The sequence below is a fragment of the Anthonomus grandis genome, chromosome 1, assembly GCF_022605725.1.
Source record: "Anthonomus grandis grandis chromosome 1, icAntGran1.3, whole genome shotgun sequence".
Lineage (NCBI taxonomy): Eukaryota > Metazoa > Arthropoda > Insecta > Coleoptera > Curculionidae > Anthonomus > Anthonomus grandis.
In genome coordinates this window covers 35,979,995-35,999,953 of record NC_065546.1, presented here as the reverse complement: position 1 = coordinate 35,999,953, position 19,959 = coordinate 35,979,995, and the positions used below count along the sequence as shown (strand labels likewise).

Sequence of the window (19,959 nt, the reverse complement as noted above, 5' to 3'; positions counted from 1 at the left end):
CGTTCTTCATCAACGATGTTATTTACAGAGTACAAAGGCCGCTAAGGGGTCGAATCATTCACTTTAATCAACTGGCTCCTTATTATGAAAACCTCGAAGACGCTGAGCTGCGGAATTTGACATTTAATGAATTTATGGCCCATCATTCTAATAGCCGAAATAGTCAGTTGGTATGGCTTGACCTGTGAAGTGCAGCAAGACCTCTTTACTACTCCTGTTGAGATTGCTCTGGCACATGTGTGGCTAAAGATTTACGAATGTCTGGAGAAATAGTTAAGATTTTCCGTAGAAAATTCGGAAAAGATTCAAGAGCTGCATCGGTCTATCCCTAGAGTCGGACAAGCACTCAAGATGAAGAGACTGATTTTCTACCTGGTTACCAAAGAGGCGTCACATCAGAAGCCACTTTGGAAGAACGTTTAGGTCGCTTTGTGTTCTTTAAACGAGAAGGTACTTGCTGAGGATCTGAAGACTAAAAGTTCCCAAACTCGCATGCGGACTTCATAACTTAGACTGCTATACTATGAAGAACTGTAACGATAACCAACGCTGCGAATATCAATTGTGCTTCGTCATACCGGAATAATCACGGTGAAGCAAGCGGGAATGACATCTCTGGAGACGCGTGAAAGATTAGCCAATTTTCCTGAACTAAAGTCTGCCAAATATATAAGGAGGCTGCGCCATCGGAGGGCCAGTTCAACTCAAGAATAATGGCGCGACTTTTAAAATCAAAATAAATACAGTGTAAATAAATACTTATTTCTAGTAATCTTAAGTCATCACTGGTGACATAAATAGAGCCAATTCTTTTTTAATTTACAGTTTAGCTTGTTTAGTACATTTACTAATTTTTTTTCACTGCTGTTACATTGGAAAAATAGTCTGGTAACACTGTTACCGTTAGTGGGTTATTTTGAGGTTATGAATGTCTAATTACATGTTATCTACTATGTCAAATATTTTCTTATCAGTAAATATAAAAATTGAACTTTTTGCTTACGTGGCTCCGCTCGCTGTTTACTCTCCCGTGCAGATTACACCCTGATCACTTCGGACTGCAGAAATCCCCGTGGGCTAAAAATCCAGTCGGCAAAAAGAAGCGATATTTCTCGAGGCTCGAGAAATAAGCCCTGAAATTGGTTCCGTTCATTTGAATTTTGATGAGAAAATTTCAGTGTTTCCTCCGAGCTGCGCGTTGAGGTATTTTCGATTTGCCGTATATTAAAAAATAAGAGTTACGTATTCGGACCTTAAGATCTGATTTAATTTAAGAATGCAACAGAACACACTTAATTTCACCCGCGATACATTATCTGTGACTATTATATTCAAACAAAGTATATTGGGTAGAAAATATCTGAAAACCTTAAATTTTCTAGATCCACGATACAACTTATGGTGGAGGTTCAGACGACGACGAAGAATACGTAGCCTTTCACCAAAGCGCAGCCGCGAACGCCTTACTTTATGTAGGACTCGGTACTACTGCCATCGGTAGCGTTATTTTCTTCGTGGGTACTGGAGAAAAAGGCTTCAAGGTACCACCACCCTTTTCTCACACAATATTTTTCCATATTTCTTCTTTATTAACCTCGTTTCAGACTTTGGAATTAAGACTTATTGGGCCTACGCTTATAGTAGCCGGACTTCTATGCTGTCTAATCAGGGTGCTCCTCTGCGCATGCCCCACAACGTGTTTTAGGTCGCGCAACAAAACTAGATTAAAAGAAAGCGCCTGTCCTCATAGGGATAGCAGGTAAAGGACGTGTAACATGTAAAATCTGGTTATTGCATGGTTAATTTACAGGCGCAGGTTAGCCCCAAGGTATCCAGAAACAGCCGATCAAGTGGACTTCGTACCCGCCGACAAGACTGCTCTCTTGCACAAAGGCACGCGGAAAAAAGTCTCTATAGTGCCGCCGAATTATAGTTTACCCTCGACCAGCACCAGTGAGTTTAAAGAGCTGCCTTCGTTGAATATCGAAAGTGAGGTTAGGAAGTTAAGTATACCACAGGTAAGGATGACAGTTGCTTTGGAAAGAATGCTCTCAAAAATCAAGCGAAATTAGCAACACTGCCAGTTTTGGTTTCTTACCTTGTCATTTGTTAAAAAAAGTTCTTACTTAATACCAAGCACAAACTTAATAAATATACCTAGACTGATAATGCAAATGACCACCACGATTAAAAATAACCGCTGCCTGGTGGCCGCCATTTTTATAGTGGTTGTTTCCTTGTGTCGTGCACTCGTGCACTTTCTTTAATCATAAACAATGAAATTATATTATAGGTATATTGTATAAAAATCATAGTTCAAAAATTAACGAAGGTGTCTTAATTTTAAGATGCCTTAAATTTATATCCTTAAAATATGACTTTGTAGAACGATATTGCCTATGTTCTGGAAAGCTTTCCTCTAAGGAGTTAGGAGTATAATATTCATTTGGTCGCGAAACTAGTTGCCAGTAAATAGCAATTTTTTGAAACATCTATACTATTTTTTTCTATACCTCTTACATGTCCATTCCAGTTATGTTCTGGTTTAAAATATTTATGTGTTTACCTGTAGAGCTTTTCTTTCTCTCTCTCGCTTAAATTACTAATTTCCCTTTTTATAATTTTGTTTAAATAATAAAACCTATTTTATTTTTTAATTTATTGGTCAGCTTATTTTATACATACTGTTTTGTTATCTAAACCATAAAGTACATACTTATTAGTTACATCATTTTATGTCGTTCATTCACCATCTGATCATTTTCATTAACATTGTTTTTAAACCATATTCTAAATTGAAACATATGTGCAGATTAGAGTTCTTGAAATTGATATAATAAAAACCAAATGATAGGGTTTCAATAACCTTTATTTTTAATTTCAAAAATTTAAATTAAGACTATCATTTTTATGGTATTAGGATGCGTAAGAAACAATTTTAACGAGATTATTAAACAAGTACAAAAAAAATATCAGAAATAATGCAACTATCTTAAATTCTTATCTAAATGTAACTCTCTATTTCGTAAAAAACTTAAAATGTTTTTGTTTCCCTACAATTGGCACCACTGAAATTTGTCAGAGTGACCAACATCGAAAGGACACAATCACGCAAAATGGAGGCCACCTAGTAGTGGTCATTTATTTCTCAATCGATTGGCAATCCAAGTATATTTATTAAGTTCGTAATACCAAGATTTCTTTTTGATACGTGCAAAAGCCAGAATGTGTCAATGTTAGATAAACAGCTGTCAATCAAGATTTATTATCATGATTTAATGGCAATTTTGTTAAGTAAAATCACATTCTTTATCTGCTATATGTCCACTAACTGACAAAATTGACCTCCATAATTATTAATTGTTTTTTAATAGATTCATTTACCATCACTTCCGGACTCCGAGGAACACAGTAGAGTATCACACGAAGACAGCATGATCGAATTGGCCCCAATGGACTTCATCTACGATATCCAAAGTGTCTCGAGTAACGACAGCGAAGGCCTAACGGTTATAGAGAAAAAAGAGACGGAAGACTCGACCTCGTCTACATCGAAAGTGATGGTGGCGGAAAGTTCGAAATTGACGAGAATCCGTGAACCGGCGTGTAGTAAAAGTGACGTAGTGATTTCAAGTGCTTCCGGCCATAAAAGTGATAGTGATAACGTTAAAACGGAGATCGGCTACGCTTCGGAGACATTGAGCGTAGTGATCGAGCGTAGTGATAATAGTGAAAGTTCGTTGAATAATGCTTCTGACGGTAGTGAACCTAGTGGAGAGCAACTGATGGTCAGGGGGCAAGAGGAAACGCGGAAAGAACAAAAGAAAACTACTAGTGATACTAAGCATAGCGGGATCGTGTTGAGCCCGTTACAGTTAGGACAATAATAAGTACGAAAAAAATTGAATCGTTGTTTGTAGTTTGGCTAGCGAGTCTTTTTTTCGTTAACAGGTGAAAATTTTGCTGAAATTTTGGAGTGTCGTTTATTGATTTATTGATCATTTAAAGTATGTCGTTTTTGTTATGTATTAAGTTGTTATCCTAGACAAGGAAAGAAAGAAGAGAACTTGTCAATGATTACAAACTCAAAAAGTTCACCCAAATAATTGCTTACATAAACATGCCTGGGAATATTTTACGATATACCAGGTTTAATGCTGAAATTAATACTACAGAATCTCTAAATGGTACGACTACATTGGTCACTTTAATAACGTAAGAACTAATGTCATTATTGTCATGTGTCAAGTTTGAGTACTATCCTAGACAAGGAAAGAAAAGAGAGAACTTGTCAATGATTACAAACTCAAAAATGTCTCTTGCTTACCTAAGCATGGTTTGGAGTATTTTAAGAATGTACCACTTTTAAGCTACTGAAATTAATAGTTTAAAAAGTAAAGATTAATGTCATTGTTGTCATGTGTCAATAGAGAGTTCTATCCTAGAAAAGAAAAAAAGAGAGGGTCTGACAACCTGTTCGTCTGTTGTGTTGTAGTTGTCGATTACAAATTCTAAACGATTTCTCGAAGCATCAGCCATTTATTTTTGAGTTTATTATCGTAATATAAAACATTCAGCAAAATGTTCGCCTACAGTTAAACTTCTATAGAATTTATATGGAATTGATATTTATATAATATTATTAATATTTGGTACAACGCTTATTGAAAAAAAAAACAAGTAACAATGGATGATATTTTGTCGAATACATACAACCACTTTTGTACCGAATGTTTACCTTCATCGTACAATAATCGACAGAAAAATCAGTTTGTCGATCCATCGCTTGTTAACTTAATAATTCTTAGTACAAAATTAAAATCAAACGAGAGGACAATTAAAAAAAATCAAAAAAATTAATAAAAATATTTAGGTAAACAGCATGTGCTGTAAAAATTTATAATTAATGATTAAAATTCCAAAAGGCGCTACTGAATATTAAATTGCAAAACAAGCGAACGTAAGTAAGTAATATTTGCTATATAAAATATGTATAACCTAGCGTGCCTCAATATGTACATTTTCAAGTACTTCTAAGCATTCTTTTTTTTAAAGTAATTAAGATTCGACGCATCGTAGGATTTAGCTGATCATTGTTATATGTTTCAATATGACTTATTGATTTCTACTACCCTAATAGCACAAGAGATGGTTCAGGGAATGTTTCGAACTCGGAAGTGATATCCCTGGGACAATTTTATTCCTTTTGAGAGAAAATTTTACCTATAAAATATTTTTTTAGTCAATGCTAGAGTACACTAAATACATTTCGGCCAGAAAGTATCACATTATTATGATTTTTTAACTGTTAAAAATTTATTAATTTTCAGGTAGTTTAATCAATATTTATTGGTTCAATGAGTAAAATATATAAAACACAATATAAACAGTGGTTCTATTTAATAAACTTTATAAATTGGCGTATAAGCCGAAAATAACAATATCCGATAAAAACTACTTCCTTTCCTGGCAATATCTCATCACGACTACGTTGCGGCATACTTCTAATCAATGTCCCTAAGTAATGTTGTTCCAGATTTTCCCATTCTGCATTAAACAACCATAGCAGGGGTCTTCAAGATTAGCCGGGGTGATGGTTCCAGATCTCACCCGTCTGTAGAATAGGCCCCAAGCATGCTCTATCGGATTTAAATCCGGACTGCGTGCTGGGCAGCCTGAAACTGTGATATCAACTCTTCAGAAGGCACTTATTAATTTTTCTAGATACGTGGGGATGTGCATTATCATACATTAGAAAAAAATCATTACCAATAAATGGGTATAAGGCACAATATGTTGTTCCAAAATATCTCTAATATATCTATAAGCAGTTAAAGAGCTTCCATCAAGCAGTACCAATCCAAAATTGCCCCTCGGAAATTGGTCTTAAAAGGTCTTCAGTTGCATTGAAAATAGCGCTCACCTCTCGTTCGTAAACAGGTACTTGGCGATATAAGAAGTATAAATGAAATCGCTTTTGCGAATACTACAGATTACGAGGAGCAGTGATAGCTATTCTAGCCCTTATTCTAGATTGCCTCAGGGTATCTTACGGTTTCTGAGGAACCGTAGTATCTTACCTGTAAATTTCTATTGGCAGTTAATTCATGTTGGAGCTAAGTTCCAGTCTAGATTATCCAGAGCCGAAGTTGATAGCGGCCGACCGGGTACTGGTCGTATCCTCCTACCGGGTACCCTCCTATTTTCTGGGAGCTAACAACCGCTCAAGATACCGTGAATTAAAGTTTCTAACGTCAATTAAATTAACGACAGGTTGCTGACTGGGCCATCTTCAATAAGATAAATTATTCTGATCACTTGAGCTCTTGTTATTAGAGCGAAGCTCTTATTATTTAAATTTGCGTTTGTATTTGTACAAAGATACATATTCAATATTTTTTACGAAGTTTATTATTTAACTTGTAGTAATATAAATATTAAAGACCAAGAAAATTAAAGACAATTTTTTACCGGCAAATTTTATATTTTTAATGATAATGTGATACGTTCTTGGCGGATTCTATAATCATATAATTTTTATAACGGTATCCTGAGGGCGGATTTAATGGTTAGAACGTGATAAAGATTTATGCATTTTCGGCACTTTTGCTTTGTGCAAATTTTCGCTATTTTTGAGAATATTTTCCAAACAATTGAAATATTCTTAAAAGAGTTACAATCGCAGTATTTTTATCATATAAGTTCATATGAAAACAATAATTGTAGCTCAAAAACGTTCTGAGTTAGATGAATTTTAATCAGAATCGTTTTGTCAACTAATTTCTAAGCCACCAAATATCAAGGTTTCAGAACTTATTTTCCGCAAAAATTGTTGTTCATTAGCGAACCTAATTAGTCATATCTTATGAACATGTAAGTGTTCACATGACCCAGGGGGGTTTAAGTTGGGGTATTTTTTCTCTAAGGAACATGTTACAATTGACATTCAGCTAATGTTCCAGGCATATTAGAAAATATTTCAATATATTCATATGGAACATATTGTGCTCTTACGGGTATATATACATATTGAAATATTATATAATTGTTAATTTAAATTGACAAAAGTCTATATATAGTAACAGCAATATAATCGATACACCCACATAAGTATATATTAGGCCTAATTTGTTATTTTTGTAAATCTTTTATTGTTTTTATTAAAGTAGTTAATAAGGCTGACCCATATAGCCGAAAAAATGCAATCACTTTTTTATAGACACCCCGTATATACTAATGAATACTGGACTCATTCATTATAAGAACAGTATTTGTTCGTGTAATGTAGTGTATTTAAAATTTGTCACATTTTTCTACTTTTGTCATCGTATTTAGGATGGTTTTTTAATAAAGATACCTTGGTTCTTGTACCCATGACCCATAAAGTGTATAATGGTTTTCGAAAAGTCGAACGGAAAATCTAAATGTTCATTTAGGCTTTCGCTAACGGTAGTTAAAATTATACTTTGTTGCTCAAAAAATAAATTATTATATATTTATCTTCACGTTAAACTTTCTAAAATTTATTTGTTTGTTATAGTAATCGCCTCTATGTATAAAAATGTCTATATATTTACATAGTGAAAAATATTAAAAAAAAACTTGTTTGTAGGTATAAAAGCATTTATAAACCTTGATGTTAACATGCTTTTATACTGTGATGGGAGGTTACGAATCTAGAGACGTGAAATAAAAAACTAAAATAATGGGTACATATCGGTAAATAAATTTAAATTGCTAATGGATCTGTTTTTCTTTTAATTCTTTTCCTTATAAAGATTTTTATTCGATATTATATATATTAGGAAAATTTACTATCTACGTCACTGGCGTTGTCGTGACGTTAAAAGTTAACGGTGGCGTTGATAGTTCATAGAAGCTCTCTAATTAAATCAGGCCTTTTGGGTCTCAATGATCGTAGCAACCAAACAACATAAAGGCAGCATTGCCAGGTCTACCGTTTTTGCGGTAGATCTACCGTTTTCATGCTATGGCTACCGCTCTACCGTAAAGACATCTAAACAGTAACAGTCACACTTCAAATTCTTTTATCGTCTCTGTCGATTACATATTCGAGATTTTTGCTTCGGTGTCAGGCGGTGAATACCCTTATTTTCGCGCATGACAAATAATAGTCAATACATATATAAATAATTATAATTATTGTCTTTCTCGGCAAGATTTGCAGCATGTTTTAATTTGGTTCTTATAACTATCAAATTTAATATACGTTTAATTTTTATATAGTTTAAGTTTAAAGTGAACTTATATTATAACAGAGCTAACAATGAGGTACGTAAAATATTATAATTTTTTTTTAATAATAATAATAGGTGCATGTATAATTTTAGTTCTGATGAAGATCCGAATTACCGAACTAGTTAAGTACTAAAAAACATTTATTGCTTGTTGCCCGATATTTTCACCAAAATACGTAAGTTTTTTTCGTTTTACTATATACAGTGGCCCAGAAAAGTCATGGTACAATAGAGAATTACAATACAAATTTTATTTATAATTTTTTTATGAAATAAAAATCAATTTTTACTTTTATGTATTTATTTTTTCTAATGCCCTACATCATAACATAAACCTATTTCCATAATATATCTAACATACAATAAATAAAAAAATAAAATAAAATTTCTTACAAAAATTTAATCCACAAAAGTCAAGGTACATTTCAGACTATGGGCTAATAAAGTTCTGTCAATAACGCGTGGGAAAACCCTTCAGTTTAATAACCTCTTTTAAGCGATTTGGCATTGAATGAACTAGTTTTTTCGTCACATCGTTGGATATTTTTGGCCACTCTTCTAAAATTACCTGTTTTAAGTCTGATTTATTATGAATCACATGTTGCCGAATTTTTCTCCCCAAAACATCCCATAAATGTTCTATAGGATTAAGATCGGGACTTTGGGGAGGAGTTTCCAGCAGATGGGGAGTATTAAAAACCAACCACTGACGTACTGTATAAGCTTTGTGCTTAGGGTCGTTATCCTGTTGAAAGTAATAGTTCTCATGCAACCCTAATTTTTCAGCACTGGCACGTAAATTTTCTTTTAAAATATTTAAGTATACTTTTTGATCCATTGTTTCGTCGATAAAAACAATATTTCCTACACCTGAAGTTGCCATGCAACCCCAAACCATTACTCCACCTCCTCCATGTTTCACTGTTTTGATTGTATTTTTCGGATTAAGAGCTTCACCGGGTTTCCTCCACACCTTGACACGACCATCGGACCCAAAAATGTTAAATTTACTTTCATCTGACCAGATATCCTTTATCCCAGAAATCAAGTTCAATAGACTTGTACTTTTCAGCGAATTCCAGTCTCTTTTTTCTATTAATATCGCTAACATGGGGCTTCTTACGTGCAGTACAGGATTTGTATCCACCCTGGTTAAGTTTCCGGCGAACAGTTTCTTCATGAACAGATACTCCAAACATTTCTCTTAACTCTGATGATATTTGTATGGCACTTTTCTTTGGGTCCTTCTTAATTTCATTTAATATGTACCGGGATTCGCGCTCTGACAGCTTCCGAGGACGTCCTGTTCGCGTTTTATTTTCAATTCTGTTTTCATTTTGAAAACGATTTACTACTTTTTGTATAGTGGACCTGCTTCTTTTAATCACTTCTGCAATTTTGGTGTATGATTTTCCCTCTCTATGCAAATTAATAATAATTTTCCGCTCACTGACACTTAATTCGGTTCTTCCCATGATTATCACTGTATTTACCAGTCAAAGTTAGGAAGAAATATTCTAGTGAATACTGAAAACGAATGCCAGAATAGTATTAGAGGAATGTTCTTATTAGCAAATAACAAAATAACAATAAATTTAAAAGATACTTGCATATTTTGATTTACACAAATTAAGAGTACCTTGACTTTTGTGGATTAAATTTTTATAGAAAATTTTATTTTATTTTTTTGTTTATTGTGTGTTAGATATATTATGCAAATAGGTTTATGTTATGATGTTGGGCATTGGAAAAAATAAATACATAAAAGTAAAAATTGATTTTTATTTCATATAAAAATTATAAATAAAATTTATATATAAATTGTCTGTACCATCACTTTTGTGGTCCACTGTGCTTAAAAAAATATATATTTATCTATCTAATGTTTTGTTATCATATTATTTTTTTTTTGAATCCATGACGCATTTCTAACATAAATTGAAATGAAAAGTTCTAAAGCACAAGATATTTATAATTAATTTATATATTTTTTATTTATAATTATACAAAACAAATTTATTTTTTTGACGGAAAGCAGATCCCGTTTTTAAAAAACCTTATTGGCTTTGCATCTGATGAAGCAAACGTCATGGTTGGAGCAAATGATTCCGCTATGTCTAGGCTTAAGATAAATATTCCTCACATTTTCCTCATGCGGTGTATCTGCCAGTATCACAGTTTTGTTTTATGTGCATCTAACGTATGTTTAAAATTACCAAGAGCTGTTAAGGATTGTGCGAGGGATATTTAGAATTATATTGGTAATAGTCCCAAAAGGGTAAAAATTACACAACAAATTATACACAAAATACTGTGGCCGGCACAAACGCGCTGGTTGTCTCTGGAAGCTATTATTTGCAGAATAATAGAGCAATACCATTGCATACCATGCTCTAAAACTTTATTTTGTCGACGCAGTTACAACTGACAAATTGCAATCAGCAGAGACAATTTTAAATACTTTACAAGATCTTTGGCTTTTTTGTTATTTTTAGAGCATATATTACCGCTATTAATAATTTTAATAAAGAAATGCAGTCTACCGAGCCCAAACTTTATAATCTTCATTCTCTAATGTGCAATGATTTCAAAACTGTTTTAGATTCTTTCATTAAAAAAACATATTTTAGATAGCTATTCTCTGCATAAAATCAATTTTAAAAATCTAGACAACTTCAAGCCAATTTAAAATGTATATTTAGGAGCAAAGACAACACAATACATTTTAAATGACAATTTGTCTGCAGAAAAATGCCACATTCTTCGCGTACCTTGTCAGGATTTTTACATCGAGGCAGCATTACAAGTTGCTAAAAGCTATAATTTTGATGACATAATCAGTGGGGAAGCGTGAACTTTCTTTTCGGGTAGACAAACAATAAAAATCGTTAATTAGAAAAAAATGTGAATTCAATATTATTCACTTCAATGAAATAGAGAATTAAAGCGCATGAAATATTACTACTAGCATAAAAAGATAGATAGATATAAATAAATTCTACTTACAAAAAAACACAACTAAAACACAATTGCCAATATCGAACAGTCGTTCATAAATAACCACTAAAAAAACCTGTAAGATGTATTGTGGCCGACCAGATCAAGCGTGTCCATAAACAATAACGCTCAACAGCATAATAAAATAGCTGGCCGACTTCGATAGACAAAAGCTCTAATGTTTTTCCCGCGAGTAAATTTTGCATACATAATAGGCTGATGCGGCCGGACCTCTGTAGCCTGCTTAATGCGTATTTGGTTCGATTAGATGCTCCAAATTTCGAAAGACAAATATCAATGTGTCTTCCTGGGACTCGTATACATTAATTATTGTGTGTCAGCCCATATTTTTATCTTAATCAGTGCGGCAGGCGGGGCGCGCCTTCGGATTAATCATATTTAGAAACTATACAGTGCGAACGTAAAGGTTGGAATAAATTCATTTAAAATTCAGGGGTATGTTCAAAAAAAAACGCTCGGACATGTCGATTTTTATTTTTAACTGCGGGTTTTCTTACTATAATTTTATCTATACAGGGTGGCCCAAAAATAAGTTACGGTCATCAACGTAATTTTTTTAAATGTAAACACCTATTTTTTATTTTAGATTTAGGTTCTACATCAAATTCTAAGTACATTTCATGTACCATGTCCTATACCTAAACTCGACCGTTGACGATTGAACACAATAAAAGGCTATTTTTGGAAGACTTATTTATATCAAGCAAGAATACATAAAAATATTTTAATTAATTTATTAAGTGTTGAAAATGGCTGCCACGAACCTCTTGGCAATATCCCAGTCCATGCTGAAATTCTTGTAAAACGTTATCGATAACAGAAGGTTCTATCAATCTTATTTCTTCCGTTATTCTAACTTTTAAGTCTTCAATGTTGTTTGGCCGATTAACATTGGACTTAGATACTCCCACAAAAAAAAATCTAAAGGAGTCAGATCCGGCGATCTGGCCGGCCATTCAATTGCACCCCTCCGACCAATCCAACGTCCAGGGAAAACGATATCCAGGTACTGGCGCACGGGACGAGTGTAATGGGCTGGAGCTCTATCTTGCTGATACCATAAGGAATTATCTAATATATCCGGGTCTTCTGGATCGGGGTATAAAGTGGCAAGGCATGGAACCAAGTCATTTTCTAAAAACTCTAAATACCTCTCACCATTTAAGTATCCTTCAAAGAAAAAGGGCCCTATAACCCTATTTTCAATCACCCCCGTCCAAACATTTACTTTTTGAGGGACTTGGCTGTGGCACTCCATCATCCAGTGCGGATTTTCAGTAGCCCAATATCGGCAGTTTTGCCGGTTTACACTACCATGAAGACAAAACGTTGCGTTCTTGTTTGACATTTAATACATTGTGTAAATGGTAAATTAGTATTACCACTCATAAAGTTAATTAGGCGAAGGCAACTTTAATGAACTTTAGTTGGATATTTATTTTTGTGATCTTAGCCATATTTTTGTGTATATTAGATCTTACAATAAAAAACGTTGTGTTTAATAAACTTATTTCTAATTTTAAATACAAACAAAATCTACCGTTTTATTTTCAAATCTACCACATTTTGCTGATAAATCTATCGCTTGCGATGATTTTGACCTGGCAACACTGGATAAAGGCGAGTTTAAATGGCTGCAAAGAAAAAATATATCTGTAACTTAAGTAATTTTTTGTTATATTAAATTTACATAAAAAAATATTATTTTGTATCCTCCCGTTACAAAATGCTAAGAGAATTACAAGGCTGAAAGAAAAATATTATATAGTAGTAGGTACCTTATAATATCATAGGTATCATAGAAATATGATAAAGGTGGAATGTGCATAGACCATTGCGCATCCAATTTTAGGCGGATACATAGGAGGCCGCCATTTGTATGGTCTTCCCCTTCTCTTACAATTGAGGCGGGTCATTCTAAAGTGATTCTTGTCCACTTTAAAGAACTGTTGGCAGATTGAAAAAAACGGATAAGTTGAGGTTTACCAGCATTGTTGCTTAAATTAACACTTTAATATTATACATTTTGATATTCGAAAATGTACAAAGATTGTCCCATAAATCAGTTTTGCCTGGAATGCCTTAAAAACAAAATTGAGTTTTGGACAAGATTCATTTTGGAACAGCGCTGTGGATTAGACGAATTATGGAATAACAAATTAGACAAATCTTGTAGTATTATACCCATATTTTTTTTAGTTTATTTAAACTCAAAATATAACAAAAGGCCAGCATTAAACTTTTGACTTGCCAAAATCACTTCTATAGAATTCCTCTCCTCGCACTGTCACATCTCCTTTCTTGTTCTTCGTAAGAATGATCCTCTTACATTGAGATATTTTAAAATGCCACGACTGCACTCCTTCAAAACACTCTGTAGCTGTTTTTCGCCAATCTCGTACCTGACAATCTTCTAATTTAAAAACTGTTGCTTTTTCTGCAAAGAGTTCTATATAGGTGTTTGGGTTTGTTATAGTAGGCATCTTTCTTAATTTTTTCTCTATTCTGCCAAACACACGGTCAGGATGGTAAAAAAGAGTGACCCCTGACTGGAAAAACTAATTCAATTTCTTTTAAAGAAATTGAAGAAATTTTACTCAAATAGTAGACCAGCATGCAAACCATTACTGAGTTTCTATTTTGTCCTCCGCATCCGTCTGCACAAAGTCTTAGTTTCCTAATGTTGTTCATATCAATAAATGAAAGCAAGTAAAATACTGCAGACGCGATTTCATTTGAACTTTTTTGGTATTCGTGCTCCATCCAGGTGAACGAAAATACATTTGTTTTTGTTAATTGAGAAGAAGACGTCCCTTTTACAACAGAAAAATTATAAGTATATAGTTGCCTACTGTAATATGCTACTTGATCAGGTACTTTTGGATTTACTAAATTTTTTTGACAGTCATAGGAGAAAGTCAACATCCCATCTTTCTCTTCCTTCAAAAAGTCATAAAATGTTTTACTGCGCAACTTATGTACCCTTTTTTCGATAATTAGTTGGTTTTTTAGATTAACATCTTTTGTTGTCTTTATTTGCTCTGATAGCGAGATACATTTTGAGCAAGCATCGGTAACTGGTGACCCAAAGCCAATATTATAATCTTAAGTGAAAATTTTTCTAAAGAAACTTCTTTTTACCTTTAAATTATTGGGCGCAGTATTATTGTACATGTCCATTATTTTTTTAATAGAAAGATCACAAGAATGGTACTGTCTCATACTTTTACCTCTACAGTAATGACTTTCTACACCTTTTAATCTTTCAATAAAAGCCTTCACAGAGTTCCTTTTCACTATTTTTAATTCCTTTAATCTAGCGCCAACTCTTTTTTCAACAGGCATTTTACCAGTTTTAATATAGCGATTAGCAACCCTTTGAACTCTGCTCTTTGTTACATGTAAAATGCCTAAAAAAGTTTTTTGACAGACCTGTATATGGAACTTATTAGTATTGTACACTTTGACAAAATAATTTATTGTAATTTGTTTTCTTGATGAGGTTGGTTTTGTAGCTCTGTCACGTTTTGGCTTTCTTATATCAATATATTTCAAAATAAATGCATCTTGTACCTGTTTTTTCTTAACTGCGTAGAATCTTTCATGAAAATGTTTCACGTCTATCATTTTTAGTGAATGACATCGATAAGTAGCTTTGGTGGAGTGATTACAAGTCAGGTAAACCGGTGATTTATTCGCAGAATACCTAAAAAGAAACACAAGTTGAAAAAAATCTTAACTAAAAAGACCTAACAATAACTAATAACCCTTAACCAAATTAATAATGTAGCCAAAAAAAATAACAAAAAACTAGGAATAACAAGCCTTACCTCTTTTCTTTTTTAATATTCTTTTCCCACAAATTTGGATCGGATATTTTTTTTCGTCCTTTACCACGTGGTACAGCTTTAATTGTTTCTTCCGCCATTATTAAATTTTATAAATGACCACTCTGCTAACGTCTTACTCGCGTAAAAAGTTGCAAACATTAATGACGATAGGAATAAAAAACGCACCACAACAAAGACGTCATTATAACTACAATAACAATAATGTTCACGTTAGATTTCGCGCGCTTTAAAATCCGACTTTGTGATTGGTTAGTTGGATATGACTCGCTTTGAAACAACACCTCTCGCGGATAAGAAGCGTTTTGGAATAACACGCAAAATATGAATGCATTTTTAATGGGATTAGAAGCAATTTGGACGAAAATTATGTGTTTCAGCTGCAAAATGTCAACGTATATTTTTGATATAGGTATCAAACTCAATTTTGAAAAAAAGTGGACAAGACGCACTTTGGAATGATTCTGTTTGTCTTGAATTAGAACAGTTGAGGTTATTTATTTTGTTCTTTCTGTTTACAAATCGAAATTTCAATATATTTCTTGTCTTGACCAATAATCATATTACGATATGATTATTGGTCTTCATCTGCTAATTCACGGATTAACCTATGTGATGCACCTAGCGTACTTCTTCGTGAAATCCAATCACGGATCCAATACCTATGTTTACGTTTTTTCTTTTCTTTCAATTGCTTCCGCATTTCTGAACACAAAAGCACGAAGAATTGCTGCTGTCGCCATTTTAATGACATAAATGATATGCCAGTTTAGAATTTTAAACAAACCTGTGGAAACGCCTAATGGTGCAAGTTAATTGTGGCGCCAGTAAACTGGTGAATACTGGCGCCAGTAATCCCTGCATGTGGAAACCCCGCTCAAGATGTAGCGACCAAGCAAACTAAAGCCACGTTTGGATGAACACGAATGCGTATCTAATTAAGTAAGCTGATTGGCTAACAGAGCTCTTTATTGTGGCATACCTATAGAAGGTCTGATATCTATAATGTAGCAACTAAGCTACACTAAGGCATTTAGGCAAAAAAACAGAAACCAGATTTTTGCACTTTTTGTAAACAGGTGATATTTTTGTATTCTCACATTAAATTTTATATTATTTAATTTAATTAATTACAAAATGCTCTTTTTGTAAGCGCATCCTAAATTATGCAAGCAGTGTACAAAGCTAAAAAAGTATTCAAATATTTTATTTGCCAATAAAACGAAAAACAATTCTAACTATAAAACTAACTGCGAGAAGAATAGTTTTCTTAGACAAAAAGTATGGTATCGCGATATTTAAAACCGGTGACACTTTTTTACTTTTATAAATTACTTTTTACGCACTAGTGCATTGTTTTTAGGCACTAGTATGTAAAAAGCAAAACTTTATAAGCCCTAGCAAGTGTGTTCAATGAGTATACAAATATTTTACGAACGGTAGTAAAAAAATAAAATGCGAAAATCGGGACGCACGAACGTTTGTTTCCTCGCGTTCGTTCTGTCTCGCTCTCATGTAAGTCAGTAACATGCAGAAAACTGAGGCGAAGTTATGTTGTATTATTGTTATTTCGTTTTTGTGAGCACCCTAAATGACGTGCATTTCATATACGCTGCGCACGTGAACAAATCTGCGGACAGCTTTTAGCTTCCCCCACTAGTACCCGTTGAACGTTCCTGAGATTCTAGAGTTCATGAATTCATAATAGCAATAATGCGTATCTAATTAAGTCAGCTTGAGTCATACGGTCGAGTATATTAAATGTAACAAACAAGTATGATTAAATTGAGGTGAGAAAAAAATCTTAAACTTCATTTTTATTTATTTAGATAAATTATTAAAAAATGTGGAAAAAAACAAATTTAAAAAATTGGAATTAAATATCATTGATCTAATTTTTGCTATAATAATCTCCTCTTTATGTTTAAAAAATTCATTTAAAATAATAAATAAATAACACGCCACTGATGTTTTAAGGAAAAATAATAACGTTATCGTTGAATTTTCGCTGAACCTCTTTACGCAGTGTCCTACGTGAGCGATCAGTTGCGACGAAGCTAACGACACAGAACACAAATATAGACACAAATATAGCTAACCACGCGATGCGATGCGTCTATAATGCGATGAGGAGCGAAGCGATGCGATTCGATGCCGCTGTCCTATGTGGGAATCGCGTCGCTCACGTCAGTCGCATCAGTCATGCCACAGCGTTTCACGGTGGTTTCACTATGAACAAACGCATTTCTTTTTTGCTCGAAAACTCTTACTTGAAATACAAATTTCAACGCAAAAGAAGTAAAACCAATATTATATACTTGAAAAGGCATTTACATGGTGAATTCCAACATCTCTATGAACAGTTGAGAAGTCAACCCACCAAATTTAAGAAGTATGCACGAATGTTACCAACAACATTTGATTACATTTTAAAGGCTATAAAACCTGCAATACTATTAAGTTCTACAAACTTCCAACGGCCTATATCTGTCGAAGAAAGATTAAAAGATTAATGATGACCGTGAGGTAAGTAAAAAAAAAAGTTCACAAAAAAATCTAATGAAATTCTGAATAATATAGTTAATATCTCAATACAGTGGTTATTACTTATGATCTACTCTAACATGTTTGTAGGAGTAACCTTAGAGGAGGGCAAAGCTGAATCATTTTTTTCCAGTTCTTTTATTAATATTTGTTGCATATGTGTCCTAAACTGCAGTTTATTTAATGCTGGGAGTTGTTTCATAAACGGTAATCAAGACTTGAACCAGCATATGTCATCATCGTCCTCGTTGATTTGTTCCTTACGCAAAAAGTTTATTTTCTCTCTTTCAATTTCAAGGAAAGCCTCATGAAATTCTTCACCAACTTTTTTTTTCTTACAAGAGCGATTTTGTGTTACTGGAGCTGTGCGCTTTGGAGGCATGAAACGTGACGGCGTCTGCTGAAGAATGGAACTAGAGGGCATCTCTTGTAGAATGATGCAGTCTTGTGTGTCTAGCCCAGATGTGGAAATCGTAGTCCCTGGTTGCAGAGTGATGTGATCATTGCTTTCTGTGCATGCTGTAGAACTGCTGTCCTCTGCCATAGACATCCACGACTCAAGCTTACTAATTTCTTTAACAATTATATTATGTTCACCTGTGTTTTGTGATTCGTCATCTATAGTTGCCGATTCCGATAGAATTGTACTATTGCTTTCTTCGTTAGAGAATTCTTGTAAATTTTCTGATTGTCCGATGTAACCAGTAGTTTGTCGAGGCTTTATTATTGTTCTTAAAAATGACATGCATTCAAAATAAGGCCATGTGCCTTTATATTTTGGTTCGGTATCAGCATCAGCTCCTGAACGGGGTTTTGGAATTTTTTTCAATTCCCTACAATAAGTATCTCGCAGATGTTTCCATTTTTTCTTGACGGTATCATCTGAAACAAAAAATTTGTGAATTAAACCTGCTTTTATTCCATACTCCAGTTGTACTGTAATAGAAATACTTTTTTTTTCAAGGGCTGTTCCTCGGGTTGTTCTGAATGTTTTACTCTGTTACATCAAATAATTTTTAGAGATTGTATAAATAAATAACGTTTTGATTTCAGATACTTGGCTACTGGGGGGGGGGGTACAATTTCGCCAAATCGCTTTCTCATTCAGAATTTCGAAATCATCTGTTTCCAAGATTGTCATAGAAGTTTGTATAGCCATATGGAAAACATTTTTACTAGTTCACATGGCTAAACCCACTGTAAAAGACTTCAAACTAATAGCGCAAAGCTTTTGGGACAGATAGCAATATCCTCACTGCATTGGAAGCATCGACGGGAAACACATCCGCATAAAAAACCGAGAAACTCTGGTTCTATGTATTATAACTACAACGGGATTACTTTTTAATCGGATTACTGGCTGTAACTGATGCAAATTATAAGTTTGTAATGGTTGATGTAGGCTCCTATGATAAAGATAACGACGCAGGAGTGTTTGACAATTGTCCCCTTAAACAGGCTCTTGAACTGGGAAGACTGCAACTACCCAAAGAAGAAAATTTGCCAGGGTCTAATATAGAAGCACCATACGTTTTAGTGGGAGATGCTGCATTCCCTCTGAAAGAATATCTAATGAGACCTTTTCCAGAAAAGACGACAATTAAAGGTGACCCTAAAGACAACTATAACTATCGCCTATCTCGGGCAAGAATGGTGGTGGAATGCTCTTTCGGCTCAATAGTATCCAAATTTAGAATTTTACAGAAAGCTATCGAAACCAATGTAGAAAATGCTGAGCATATAGTGAAAGCAATCACTTTGCTTCACAATATAATTCGTGATTTGGAATCCATCACTGAAGCCGAAACCACATCTTTTCGTGAGACTTACCGGTATTTGCCAAAAACACCGCACCACAATTTAGGAAAAAAGTTTAATGCTTCATCCCGGGCAGCTATTGTAATAGCTGCCCGTTCCTGTATTAAATTGATTAAAATTTCTAGATCCATGCTTTGATTTAGTTCCGACAATCACGTGCGAATCGCGCGAAATTATCAATCCAACTGATTATGTCGCATCGCTTTGTATCGTATGTACGCCGCTCGTCGCGTGCAATTGCTCACGTATAGGCCATGCCATATGATTGACAGCCGTTTGATTTTGACGCATCGCATCGCTTCGCTCAGCATTGCAACTGATCGCTCACGTAGGACACTGCGTTAGTCTTGCTTTGCTCACTTTGCTGCTTTTCTTTATTCTTGGCATCTACGATACAGCAACCAAACAAACTAAAGCCGTGTTTATATGTACGCTGATAGGGCGAGAAAAGTCATTGTCAGGCTTGGACCTGT

The 19,959-nt window shown here is 34.0% G+C and overlaps 1 protein-coding gene across 1 annotated transcript in view; it reads left to right on the top strand.

The window, feature by feature from the left end:
- LOC126738327 (uncharacterized) overlaps positions 1-3,907 on the top strand; it is a 250,508-nt gene extending 246,601 nt beyond the window's left edge. Inside the window, exons 5-8 of the mRNA XM_050443599.1 lie at positions 1,383-1,541; positions 1,605-1,759; positions 1,811-2,018; positions 3,375-3,907. Coding sequence (XP_050299556.1) covers positions 1,383-1,541; positions 1,605-1,759; positions 1,811-2,018; positions 3,375-3,887 — 1,035 coding nt within the window. The 3' untranslated portion in view covers positions 3,888-3,907. The remainder of the gene's footprint in view (positions 1-1,382; positions 1,542-1,604; positions 1,760-1,810; positions 2,019-3,374) is intronic.
- The last annotated feature ends 16,052 nt before the right edge of the window (positions 3,908-19,959 follow it).